This window comes from Colletotrichum chrysophilum (assembly GCF_026319265.1).
Source record: "Colletotrichum chrysophilum strain AFK26 chromosome Unknown scaffold_138, whole genome shotgun sequence".
NCBI classification, from domain to species: Eukaryota; Fungi; Ascomycota; class Sordariomycetes; order Glomerellales; family Glomerellaceae; genus Colletotrichum; species Colletotrichum chrysophilum.
Genome location: NW_026517425.1, coordinates 37,185 through 50,080, shown reverse-complemented (window position 1 = coordinate 50,080; position 12,896 = coordinate 37,185). Strand labels below are relative to the sequence as shown.

The 12,896-nt window shown below is 56.7% G+C and overlaps 4 protein-coding genes across 4 annotated transcripts; 2 read left to right on the top strand and 2 right to left on the bottom strand.

Annotated features, from left to right (window-relative positions):
* Window positions 1–1,285: 1,285 nt before the first annotated feature.
* On the top strand, window positions 1,286–1,887 carry COL26b_011365 (uncharacterized protein; the record flags this gene model as incomplete). Its single annotated transcript, XM_053184036.1, has 2 exons — window positions 1,286–1,321; window positions 1,471–1,887. 2 exons carry the CDS (start codon window positions 1,286–1,288, stop codon window positions 1,885–1,887), a joined length of 453 nt encoding a protein of 150 aa, XP_053032009.1.
* A 783-nt stretch (window positions 1,888–2,670) lies between these two features.
* Window positions 2,671–3,732, bottom strand: COL26b_011364 (uncharacterized protein; the record flags this gene model as incomplete). The annotated part of the gene is made up of 1 exon (XM_053184035.1): window positions 2,671–3,732. One exon carries the CDS (start codon window positions 3,730–3,732, stop codon window positions 2,671–2,673), a length of 1,062 nt encoding a protein of 353 aa, XP_053032008.1.
* A 669-nt stretch (window positions 3,733–4,401) lies between these two features.
* COL26b_011363 (uncharacterized protein) lies at window positions 4,402–5,681 on the top strand (the record flags this gene model as incomplete). Its single annotated transcript, XM_053184034.1, has 2 exons — window positions 4,402–4,634; window positions 4,709–5,681. 2 exons carry the CDS (start codon window positions 4,402–4,404, stop codon window positions 5,679–5,681), a joined length of 1,206 nt encoding a protein of 401 aa, XP_053032007.1.
* Window positions 5,682–6,590: 909 nt separating this feature from the next.
* Window positions 6,591–8,255, bottom strand: COL26b_011362 (uncharacterized protein; the record flags this gene model as incomplete). Its single annotated transcript, XM_053184033.1, has 2 exons — window positions 6,591–7,552; window positions 7,874–8,255. The coding sequence occupies 2 exons, from the start codon at window positions 8,253–8,255 to the stop codon at window positions 6,591–6,593; spliced, it is 1,344 nt and encodes a 447-aa protein (XP_053032006.1).
* Between the last annotated feature and the right edge of the window lie 4,641 nt (window positions 8,256–12,896).

Sequence of the window (12,896 nt, the reverse complement as noted above, 5' to 3'; positions counted from 1 at the left end):
TAGAAAGACGATGGGGACTTCCAGCAAGCAGTCAGAGCCATCCGCAAGGTGAGCCATGTCTCGAGCCGGAAGGAAACCCCAGGTCGCTCCAGCCGCAGCCAATGGATTGCCCCCAAGTCTCGGGCTAACAAACCAGGGTCCTGTCTTCCCTAAAGCCCCGTTGTTCGTGTGTCATCCAGCCCAAAAGCCCAGCCAGAGAATTGGAGTCGTTGGGGTCTGATGCATTGACGCAGCAGAGCAACGCGGTGGGCTTCAAGGGAGCAGCAGCAGCAGCAGCAGCAACCACAACAACAATACCTGGATGTGCGATGCAAAAGCAAGACAGGGCAAACAAAAGTCGGCCAGACAGCAAGCCGTGAGCTGGTAATTGGTGACTGGGAACCGAGAGCAGGGAAACTACTCCAGGTAGCAATAACACGGACGGTAAACATTCATGCAACCACTAGCTCGCAGCAGCGGCTACGGCGACGACGACGACGGGATGGAGTAGTAGCTGCTTGCCTTGCCTTGCCTTGCCTCCTTTCCCGGCTCCTGGATCTGGGCCTGCCCCTCGACCTGCTGGACCCTTTCGTCTCCTGTCCAGGACATGGCTATGCTTTCTGCGTTCCACGGGAACCACCAGATGAAACCGAATTTTCCCAGTCTATAGTTAGCAATCAAAAACCGCCGAAATCCTGACCCTAAGGGTCATGCGAATTTCTGCTCACCTTGTTGTGTCTGTTTTCCCCAGGAGGCAACTCTTGTCGCATAAGTGTCTTGCCCACCTGTTCTCGTCGCTGTCTATGAACTTCCCTTCCACCACTCTCCAACTCCAGCGGCGACTTTGAATTTCACCGCCCGCATCTCCAAGCGACCTTGCTGATCGATAGAGCGGTACTTCGCCAGAAAAGGTACGTACCTCTGCCTCTACCCGTCCCGCCTTCACCAGCGGAGGGCAGTCTGGGACACCTGCCTTGCACTGGCACTGAACCAGACTGACTTCACTGTGTCCACCCGCCAATGGCCTGCACTGACGGATGCCGCTTCCCCCTCCTCTCCAAAAAGAAAGGGGCCCCGCTAAAAACCACCAGCACAGGACGCACCCGCCGCCTTACCAACCCACTGCACCTCCAAGTCCCGTCACATTCGCACTGCACTCCACCTCCGTCTACATCAACGTCCCTCCTCTCCGATCTTCTTTCCCGCGGCTCTGCTTCTTCGTACCCTGAGAAGCTGTCAAATCTCTCGCTACCGAGCGTCAATACTCCTCATAAACCAAAGCCCGAAAGCGACCTCTGCCGTCAAAATGAACCCTCTTCAGAAGAACAAGATCGACGTCTCGGTACGTTGGCACCAGCCACGCCCTCTTTCCTACCCAATGGCCCCCACCTTGACGACGAAGCCCGCGATTGCATCACAACGCACACAATCAGCCACTCAATGAGCCGCAACGGTTGAAATAATTTCGCCTGCTGACAGTATTCTTCACAGTCCCTCTCTCCCGAGGAGCAACGTCTCTTCCGCCTTTACGGCAAGCTCCCCTCCCGCTCCGATCACTTCGCCAAGCACTTGAAGGAGCGCAAGTACTTCGACTCGGGCGACTATGCCATGTCCAAGGCCGGCAAGGGCGACAGCGTCGACACTGGTGCCGTAGGCAGCCAGCACCCCGTTCCCGAGAACATCCCTCACCTCTCGAGCCCTGTGAACAACTCCTCCTCATCCCTCAACAACGGCGCCAAGCACCACCCCAACGTTCCCAGCGGAGCCCAAGCCGGCAGCCCCGTGAAGGAGTCCAGCTTCCTCAACCGAGAGACCAGCGCCGAGGAGGTTGAGAACAAGAACAACGAGAACAGCACGCCAGTCATTGACGGCGCTGCAAAGACCGAAGCCATCCCCATCCGAAGATGAGGGGTCTGCCCGAGTGCCTTAGTCCGCTGTCCTTTCTCTGTCTTGTTACCCCAGGTTTTGTACGGGTGTTTATCGGAAACTCCCCGGAGGCAAATTGGGTGTTTGTCGGGGGGTTGGATTTCTACTACGATGTTATGATGAAGTGTTGATCTTTTCATGAAACTCCTTGGCGTTGGAATGGGTAGGAAACCAAGCACAATCGGTTGTTGGGTGGAGGTGGACTTATGTTGTCGGCTTGTCTGTCGTGGATGGACGGCTGGGGCGCTGGCGGTGTTACGCCGCGCTCCTGACCGTTTTTCCCGCTCCGCGCGGGACTACCAGGAAGTCTGATTTTCCGTACATGTGTAAAGGGCTGAAGCGGAAGAAGAGAACGATACATCAAAGCAGCCAAATCGAGAATTCGTGTCAATAGGCACATGGCCTCCGCCGTTCAACCGGTTCGTTTATGAGTTGTGGAAGGGCACTAAGTCGTTGTACAGGGTCGTTTCGCCTGCGAGCACCCCGGTGGTTACCTTAAACCCACGCCGTCCCCGGTCATCACAGTGGAACCAACGAAAGTGCAAATACTTTCCAGTCAGGTCACGCCCGTGTTAATATCATCATACCATGCACAGTCAGAAGGCCACAGTCAGAAGGCCACAGATAGTTATCGAACATCGAGAAACAGGCATTGATGGGATCCCGATGTATTGATAAGCAGAAGACACTTTTTTCTGATGCCATGCGCCGTCCCATGTCCCAATAGCCTTCCTCCCAGTGACCAATCCGTCTTGAAGACCTGTTTTACAGATCCAACGCCTTGATGGCCATATCCTTGGCACCATCAAAAGTCTTGTTTCCACCAATGAAGCCAGCAGCGTGGACAAAGACACCCCCGGGAATACCAGTGATGCCGTCGAGCTCCTCGTCTCTGAATCCGCGCCACGCCTCGGGAAGGGGCTTGCGGCTCTCGAAAGAATCCTTGGTGACGGGAACAGCCTGCACACGCCACTTGGCATCAGGGGCGGGCTTCTCCGGGTACAAGACGTACACGACGGACGGGTTTCCGCCCTCGAGGGAGTAGAGGTGGTCCTTCCAGGGAGCGCTCTGGCCCTCGAGAACCAGCACGCGGCCCTGGGGGTCGTACTGCGTACGCTTCTCAAAGGCGGCCTGCACGACGGCGCGGGCGGGCAGCCACGCCTTGGCGTAGTAGTCAAGGTCGGCGTCGAACTCCTCGCCGATGCGGCGGCTCGCCTTGGCGAAGCGCTCGTCCTCCAGGCGCTGGGCCTCGACGGGGTCGGAGGGGACGGGGTCGTTCCAGTTGGGGTTCAGACGGCCGACGACGGAGCCGAGGGTGAAGGCGCCCTCGCTGAAGCGCTTCTCGAGACCGGCGGCAGCGACGGCCTTGGGGTCGTAGACGGAGATGCCGTTGTCGTGGGCGTCGAGGGCCTCGACGAAGCTCTCGTACAGCTTGTTGTACAGGAGCTCGACCTCGGGGCTGTCCTCGGAAACGGGGGTCTCGGCGCCCTCGCTGAGCTTCTGGGCGATGATGGCCTTGCCGAAGTGCATGAAGACGAGGCCGGCGGAGGAGAGCTTGGTCGCCTTGCCCGGGAAGGTGGTGGTGAAGCCGCGCTGGTGGTGGTCGTAGCGCTTCTTGCCGTCGTCGTACTCGCCGCCAACATCGACGACGGTGTGGCAGGTCTCAAGGAGCTTGGGGTCGCGGGTGCGAACCAGGTTGGAGTCCTTGTACGTGGGCAGCAGGCGCAGCATGTGCACGGCCAGGGCCTCGTCGGCGTGGAAGTGGCCGTTGTGGGTGCCGATAGTGACGGGCGACATCTTGAGTCTCTTTGCAGCGTTTTCAGCCATTCGTAAAGGGTTGCTAGTTCTGAAAAAGCTGCGGAACATGCAGCTGAGGGGTAGATTTGTGGGTGAGGAAAGCTCCTTCGCTTTCAGAGTGCCAGCTCAATTTTTTTTCAACTGTTTGGGTATCTTTGAAAAGAGGCTTTTTTTTCGTTACCCCTTGATATCGTAAAATTCGTAGTATTGGGTTCTCACAAACAAAGCCAAGCTGTGGATAGTTGGTGGTGATGGATCGTGGAAGGCAAAATGTGAAGTTTTGAGATGTGATAGCCACACTCCCCGACCCCAGCTCAAGCCACACCAATCACAAGCAAGATAAACCTTTCTTACCACCACGCCACTGTCGGCGTATCAGCGACACTGACGCTTTTCCCAAGCTCCTACTGGAGAGAAGTTGCCAGGACCGATCGCAGCCTCGCCCTGCATCCGCGCGCCCGTGGAAACCCCCAACGCAACTCTGGTCACGTCGCCCGTACACAATTGCAACTATCCATCAATGTCATCAACAACAGCGAGCCCCATCAGTATCCGATGAGCACGACCATACCTTTTGAAGCGTAGCTCGCCCACTTTCCTTTTCACATTCCAATCGACGAAAACTCCATCCATCTCGGCCGTCGCGATTGATTACTTCCCTACGGAACGAGCATTCGAAAACCCTCACACGCACTCACCATGCCTGCCGCAATGGGAGACGCGAACGGCAGCGTCGCCCGCGACGTCAAGGACGAACACAACGACTCCGACGACGGAAGGGCAGGCGACGGAAAGACGACGTATAAGTCGTGGAAGAAGAAGTACCGCAAGATGCGCATCACGTTCGACCAGAAGATGCACGATTGCGAGGAGCTGCATCGTCAAGAGTCGAAAGCGCTCGCCACTGCAAAGCAAATCGCCATCGAGAACGAGTGAGCCACCAGAAATGCCATCAACGGCCTCCCCCCTGAATCTTTCGACAATGCATTGACTTTTCTCTTACCAGTCGCATCCTTGATCTCCTCATGGATATGAACTCCTCAGCACAGATTCCCTTCGACAAACGCGTCGACATCGCCCAACCACCACCCAAAGATGTGCCGTATTCTCCGCTCGATGTCGACGAGGCTACCGCTGTCGAGGCCGCCGATACCAATGAGCTCAACAAGCCGACGAAGTCTCTCACGGTCCTTCTCAAGGACGTACCTCATTCAACCTATGTTCAAGCAAAGGAGCATTCCCCCTCCGTCGTAGCAGACATGGAGCCCGCCCCCGGAGTATCGCACACCCCAGCCTTCCTCACCCCAGACGACATCGACGACTACCTCTACGATGTCGACAGGCGCATCGACCCGGAGCACCTCCTCCCGACCCTCGCCCCATCCGCCCGAACAAACGTTCCCTTGCCGGAAGCCAATCCGCACGCCCTGTCCCAGAGCATCGCCATGAAGAACCCTACGAGCGTGTACAACTGGCTCCGTAAGCACGCACCCAAGACGTTCCTGCAAGATGCCGAGAACGCCGCCGCCGCAGCCGTAGGAGACGAAGAGCACGCCGTCGAAACACCGCAAACCGACGGCCGCAGACGACGCGGCGGTGCTAGGGGCGAGGGCAGTCGAGGCGGACGCGGTTCTCGCGGCGGCAAGCGCGCCTCCCTCGCGGCGTCTCGCGCAGAGAAGGCCGCCGAGAGGGCGGCGGAGAAGGCTGCCATCGCCGCCGAGCGTGCTGCAGCTATGCGTGAGGCCGCCGAGGCCTGGGAAGCCATGGAAGAGGACGACGACGACGTGGCCGTCGCGACCCCGATTACCGGCCGCGGTAAGAGGAAGCGTGCAGCCGCCAAGGACGACGATGACGGCGGCTACAGGCCTAGGGGGTCTGTAGGACGTCCGGCCAAGAAGAAGCGCAAGAGCGAGGGAGCCGACGCCGGAACTCCCACAGTATCAAAGAGAGGGCGTAAGAGCGCAGCCCTGGACGACTAGAGGGCGGCTCTTAGGTTTCGAAGGCTGGCTGAGCTCCGTCACTACTGAGGCGATCATGGATGCGAAGACCTCGAAGTTTACATGGTGCGATGGATGTGCGATAGCTACTTTGCCGCGTTGTAGGAGCACTACTGCTTGGCGCGAAAAGTCTGTTTTTTCCTCTCCTTTTTCTTTCTCGGTCCGTCGCAATCGTCTATTTTCTAGACTTGTACATCATACACTAAATCAATCAGGGGAGAATCAGTGCTCCCAAAGGTAGACCTAGGAGACGACGGCATGTACGTGTTTTCGTGGTGGGCTGGCTGTGCGGCGGGTGGGAGACCTGACCCTCGCAAAGCTCGAGTATGGGGCATGCAGGTGGTAGGCAGGGCAGGCGTCACGGAAATTCATCGCGGGAGCATTTTCTCGCAAGGGGTAAATTAGGCAAGGCAGCAAATCAAATGACACCTTTTTCTTTGTGCTTCTCCATCTTCTTTCAGCATAGTGGACTATCATCCAGATTGTGTTCAAAAATTGGTTGGTTTCGTTATTTACCACTGGGTGCTTCCCTATGTACAGATGGCCCCAAAGGTTATCTTCACTCTCTCCCCCGCCCTCCGTTCTGTCCTCGCAAGTAAATGCTAAACAGATGTGATATCAAATAAAACGAGAAATACAATCCGCACACACTAAGATGCCTGTATGCCCATGCCGTCTGCTTGTGTTCTTGCTTCAAACCGCGCAAAACAGAAATACCCAATGTCGTTAAAGCCCATAGGTACAGAGGCCGTAGGCGGCACTTCCCTGCTCTTTTCTTCCTTTCTACAGTTGTCAAGGGTCTAGTCTAAACCCTGCCCTTCATCGTATGCCTCCTGAAACTTCGTGGGAGATCACACGCGTAACGGCCGCGCTCTAAGTCGGAGAGGCACTTTACAGCTTCTGCTTGAGGATGTTCTTCATGCGGCGCTCGACGGCGTCGAGGTACTCGTTGGTGGTGACGTAGTCCTCGCGGGCGGTCTTGCCGCAGGCGAGGGCCAGGTCCTTGGTCATGATGCCGTCGACGTCGACGGTGTCGACGCAGGCCTTCTCGAGGGACTCGGCGAAGGCGACGAGCTCGGGGGTGTCGTCGAGCTTGCCGCGCTGGATGAGGCCGCGGGTCCAGGCGAAGATGGAGGCGATGGGGTTGGTGGAGGTCTCCTTGCCCTTCTGGTGCTCGCGGAAGTGGCGGGTGACGGTGCCGTGGGCGGCCTCGGACTCGAAGGTCTTGCCGTCGGGCGTGATGAGGACGGAGGTCATGAGGCCGAGGGAGCCGAAGCCCTGGGCGACGATGTCGGACTGGACGTCGCCGTCGTAGTTCTTGAGCGCCATGATGTAGCCGCCGGAGCTCTTGACCATCTGGGCGACCATGTCGTCGATGAGGCGGTGCTCGTACCAGATGCCCTTGGCCTCGAACTCGGCCTTGTACTGGGTGTCGTAGAGCTCCTGGAAGATGTCCTTGAAGCGGCCGTCGTACTTCTTGAGGATGGTGTTCTTGGTGGACATGTAGAGGGGCAGGCCCTTCTGGATGGCGAGCTTGAAGGATGCGTGGGCGAAGCCGGTGATGGACTCGTCGGTGTTGTACTGGGTCTGGGCGACGCCGCCGCCCTCCTTGAACTTGTAGACCTCGATCTCCTGGGGCTCGCCGCCCTCGGGAGTGTAGACCATCTTCAGAGTGCCGGGGCCGGGGAGGACGGCATCCTTGGCGCGGTACTGGTCGCCAAAGGCGTGACGGCCGATGACGATGGGCTTCTTCCAGCCGGGGACCAGGCGGGGAACGCGGGGGATGACGATGGGCTCGCGGAAGACGGTACCGCCGAGGTGGTTACGGATGGTGCCGTTGGGGGAGAGCCACACTGCGGAGAGGGGTCATTGTGTTAGTCTACGAAGGAGGTACGTTTATTTTTGTCATGGGGTTGCAACTCTAAGGGCATCGGGGAGAACGGGAGGGGCCGGGGCTGCATCTGCCATGCGGGAGCTCGCGCCGGAAAACTTTATGCAGCTACCGGCGCAGCGCCCGGAATGCGGGGAGCAGGCGGCGGCGGCGGCACTGAGACAAGTATCTCGGGGTTGGGGGCCGGAGAACCGCAATTGCTTGCAGAATCACGCAGCCACAACGCCGGCGCATGGAGGGGAGAGGAAAGTGACGAGAGGTGGATACGTTCAGGTGTACTCACTCTGCTTCAGGTTGAACTCCTTGACACGGGCCTCATCGGGGGTGATGGTGGCGCACTTGACACCGACGGAGTACTTCTTGATGGCCTCGGCGGCGTCGAGGGTGACCTTGTCGTTGGTCTCGTCACGGTAGGGCAGGCCGAGGTCGTAGTACTTGAGGTCGATGTCGAGGTAGGGGTGGATGAACTTGTCCTTGATGGTCTGCCAGATGATGCGGGTCATCTCGTCGCCGTCGAGCTCGACGACGGGGTTCTTGACCTTAATCTTGGCGGCGGTAGCCATTGTGCGGGCAATGTTGAATGCGGAGAAGGAGGAGTTGGGGACGACGAAGGAGGGCCGGAGGGCGAAGGTTGCGGGACGGCGGAGGAAGCGGGCTGCGTTCATGATGGCGGCGGTTTTTGTGTGTATCGCGGGGTTTTTGTTGTGAGGGGTTCCCTTATTTTTTTCTCGGCTCTTGTCGGTCGGTCGCGGGGAAGGGGTGGTTCTCAGAAGAGCCGCGGTTACTGAACTGCTGGGTACCGGGTAGTAGTCTGATTCCGGGTGGCGGCGGACGGGAAGGAGGGGAAACGATGCAACAAGATGACTGGCTTCCGGAGCTGTTGGCTTGCTGCAGGATGCTGCTGCTGCTTGCTTGATGCGTGAAGAGTGTCAGGCGCGGGAGCAGAGACGGCTGGGACTAGAAAACTAACGCTGACGATCGCGAAGCCACGACAAGACACTAAAAAAATTAAGAGTGCGGTGGTTTTGTTGGAGTTGGAGGAGGGGAAGTTTGCGACAAGCAAAAGGCAATTGACAGCAAACCACTTGGAGGAGACCGGGACGTTGATGAGGAGAAGGAGGCGAGGAGCGGAAGAGGGAAAAAGGATGGCCGGTTGCAATTGAAACCTGTCAAAGCAAGAGTCAAGCACCACGAAAAAAATACCTTAGACCAGGTATCTCGAGAGAGAGGGCGAAGAGCGAGCGAGAGCGGGAGGGTAGCCGAGCCGAGATCGTCGCAGGAAAGTGTTCCGGAGACCGGTGAGTGGGCGGCGAGCAAAGTAGAGGTACTACAAGAGCTCCAGCAACTTGCACTGAATCATGCGGCAGATTCTCCCATTCTGCTGGGTGCAATTGCGGCCCTTTCGAGTACCGCGACTTGGGTTGGCATCAATGGATCACAGCGGCCCCTCCTCGTCGACCTTGACCTGGCGGCGAGACAACGGGGGCTTGCTTGTGTCTTCACCTCGGACCTCTCTTCGGCCACTGCTCGCGACCTAAATGACTCTGATGGAGCCTTTGTGATCCTATATCGGCTTTTGGGCCTGAGCTAAAGCTGACTCTTCTAGCTCTTGAGAGAGTTTTTTTTCCTTCTTTTGTAGTAATTCGCGCTCGTGGTGAGCAACAGCCTGGCGTCACGCTACCCCGATGCATGAAGAAGGTCAATCTTCTGCAACAGAACAGTTTTTTCTGCAGCGGACAACAAGCAAAGCAAACTGATCACGCCAGTCTGTGCTGCAGAGCATGTGGCAGTGGCAGGGTCCTAGCTACCTAAGGTGAGGTACCATGTCAAGCAGTGTCTAAGGCGCTTCTAGGCCGTGACCTCTGCTACAACGGAACCCCTCGCCGCTCTGTTTGCGGGCAAATCATCATCGTCATTGGAGGGAAATGGGACGGGGAAAATGCAGGCAATGACTGTGATTGGAAGGGTTAACAAGGACGACTGGACGAGAGCAACCCTCCCATGTCATTTCTGGTGCGGTACATGATAAAATGTCCTGATGTGGTGGTCGTGTCTCCCCCACATGTTGCCAGAGCTTCGTGCGGGGAAAGCTGTCGAAACGTCTCTCCAAGGCATTGATCAGAGCATCTTGATTTTGCGCATGTTTTCTCCCAAGGAGTACTTATGCTCAATCACGTTATGCATTTCTGCGAGGCCCCGACTGCGAAAATGAAGCCGCCGGAGCGCGCCGCCGGGACTTAACCCAGACTCCTCGTCCAACTACCCGTTCATCCAGCCGTCAACCCCTCTTCTCAAGGATACCCAAGGTCCAACGGCTCACTCAATGGCACTCAATCCACCCATTCGCAACATCTCCTGTCCCTCTGGAGCTCCCGCGATAACTCCCAAAGCACTTACACAATAATTGACAATAAAATCATGTCCAGCAAAGCCGCCTAGATAGAGAAAAGGCTCGCTGAAACCAACTTTTGAATCCACAGCCAGCAACAAGAACCCCACTATGACTGCTTTTTCCCGCCCAAGGAAGCGGGGCCGTTCAGCTTCACTCCTCCGATCTCGGTGCCGCTCACACATCCGCGCCCCCGATTCCCGCGAGCAGCGAACCTGACGAGAAGCGCAAAGGGAAAATCCCACCGAAATCACCGAGATCACCGAGGTTACACACAGCAGACCCGGCGGCCGGCTGAGCGCCAGGTCTTACTTAAGCTGCCGCTTATCTAATATAAAGCTTGGCGAGGCAGAATACCTAGACTTACTGCACGTCAAGGCGGTGAGCTCACGGCGGGACAGTGTTTGGTTGCACGAAAAAGCCAAGCCTCATCTTCTCCCAAAAGGAATACCTACCTGGCCAACGTACACCACCGCGGGCTTCTCGCATCCCGCGGGCCATCGTACATGTGTTCGCCGCTGATGAGGTACGTAGGCCAGACGCTCCGCTCCGCACGCGTCCATTGATAGTCGGGCCATCACCATCACCGTCGACACCGTCTTCGCCAATGAGTCCGTCCATGTCTTGCCAGCGCAGCACGATACGACCGCACAGATGTAAACGTCAGTAACACGCTCTCATCCTCATCCTCCAGGGGGGGTCGCTCATGTATGTAATACCAGCCTGCCAGCCCAGCCCAGGCCTGCGATGCGATGCGATGCGATACAACAGATGCGGTAACTTAACACGCACACGCACACCCTAAGCCCTGTACAACGTCCCGTAAATAGAGATACCGTGCATCTTTTCCATCTGACTCTGGTTTAGGCTCGGACGAGAGGGGGGAGGAACGATTGCGGACGGATGAGAAGACAGGGTGTTACCGAGGTCAGACGGAGTGTATCCACGGCGCCGAAAGGAAGGTCCAACAACATGCACCACGGCCTGCGTCTTCCTCAGCCCAGCAGGGTGCAACAATGGCTGCCCAGCCCCGATTACTCTCGGCGGAGGAGCAAGAAACACGCCGAATCACACACTCACGCCGCCGTAGTGCTGCGCATCTCTGCCCAGTCAGATCATTTGCCATGTCTGAGACACACAAGAAAACGATCCTCTCAACTCACACTTCAAACACTCACACTTCACAGTCGCACTCGCATGCTTCAGCCCTATTTTTCCTTATTCCTGGTTTTCTAAGCGACTCGGCTCGGCGGAGGGGCGGCAGGGGCTTGGCCTTTGGAGGTCACGTCGGACGGTCGCTTGCGGCCAGCTCGGCCGGGAAAGTCGGTCAACTTCGGCCATCCTGTACCCGACTCCTGCATGCCGCCTTGGTGGTGATCTTCACACTACCGTTTGTACCTCTATGTCCCCCCTATCCGATCCTGCCTTGCCTGCCAGAAGGCTAACATCAAATCGGCGAGACATTCACCTCTCTCTCTCTCTCTCACTCTCACCCATCTCATGACATGATATTCACAGACAACATCGTCATCCACGCACAAGAAAACAAACCTCCGAATTGGAACCCAAACACAGCATAGCTCGTCCATCTACTGCACAGCAATCAAGGAAGCCTATCCTACCCGCAAATCCCGCGCTAGCTCGCCAAAAGATCCCAGAATACGGCACACGAAAAAGAGGCCAAACACGGACAGGGATGTGAGAGGTTCGTTATCCGTCCCCCCGGCCGCCCGTATCTCGACACGCTAGCGCGCTGGCCTGCCTAGTCAGAGAGTCTACTTTGACCTGCGTCAGTGTCATTCAGTTGCATACAAACCCCTTCCTGTCAACAACACATGGACTGGCATCCATCACCGCCTTATGACGATTACCACGGCATCAGCGCCTCTAATACGCATAAACGACCTTCTTGCCGCCTTTCTCTTGTGACACCTCTCTCACTCTCGCGCAAGGCGCCTCGCCGTGCCGTGCGCCTACATCTCCCCCTCATCACCGACATCTTGTCAATTCAACATCCAGGGAAAAGGGCGTGATCGCCAGGCAAGAAGAATGAATTCTTCCCTTAAACATGCCGATGGTCCTTCCCTCACCTCGAGCCACAAATCTGGATGCCGGCCACATGTCTGATAATTCCTCCGTGGTCACATCTCAACATCGCTGGGCAAACCGTTTTTCGAACTCTTCTTTCCTGAAAGGCCAAGTACAGCCAGACGCTCAGACTAGCGGCAGTGACAAGATTCAATGATCGCCGTCCAGCTGAAAAAAAGTTGACGTGACCAGGGTGTGTTGGTGTGTGTGTGTGTGTGTGTGCGTGTGTGGTGTGCGCCAAATGGGACCATGTCATGGTTACACACGGACCGCAGCATTCCCTCAGATTGGATAGACGACAACTGCGCCAAGTGCCCCCTCCAACCATTACCTACACCCAAGCACATATTCGTACATACGAGCAAATGCGATAGTCTGTCGATTTTGTTGACTTTTTCGTGATGAGCCACCGCCTCTCTCTCTCTTTCTCTAATCATTTCCCCACAGGCTGCGGCTGGGTTCTGTTAAATGAAAAACATAATCCCCACGTGCTTCCTTTCCAATCCCACCAAGAAATTGTTTCAACACTGGTTCATGGATATTAAACCGGGATCAAACAACCCAATCAGAAAAGACCTGGGACGACTGAATATGCCCTGCCCAATCCCACGAGGCTGTTTCTGCGGCCGATCACCAGAAATGGCATGTATCTTGCAAATCAAACCATGCTTCCCCAAGGTGTTCAGCCTAACGGTAGACAGCGGTGGACCAAAATCATATTCACGAAACATGTTTAAACCACACACGCCCGACGGAAATATCGCCGCCGCCGTACCGATTCCGTCGCCCCTCCGACACCTTACCTCGACGACGTCTCTCTCGACTGAAG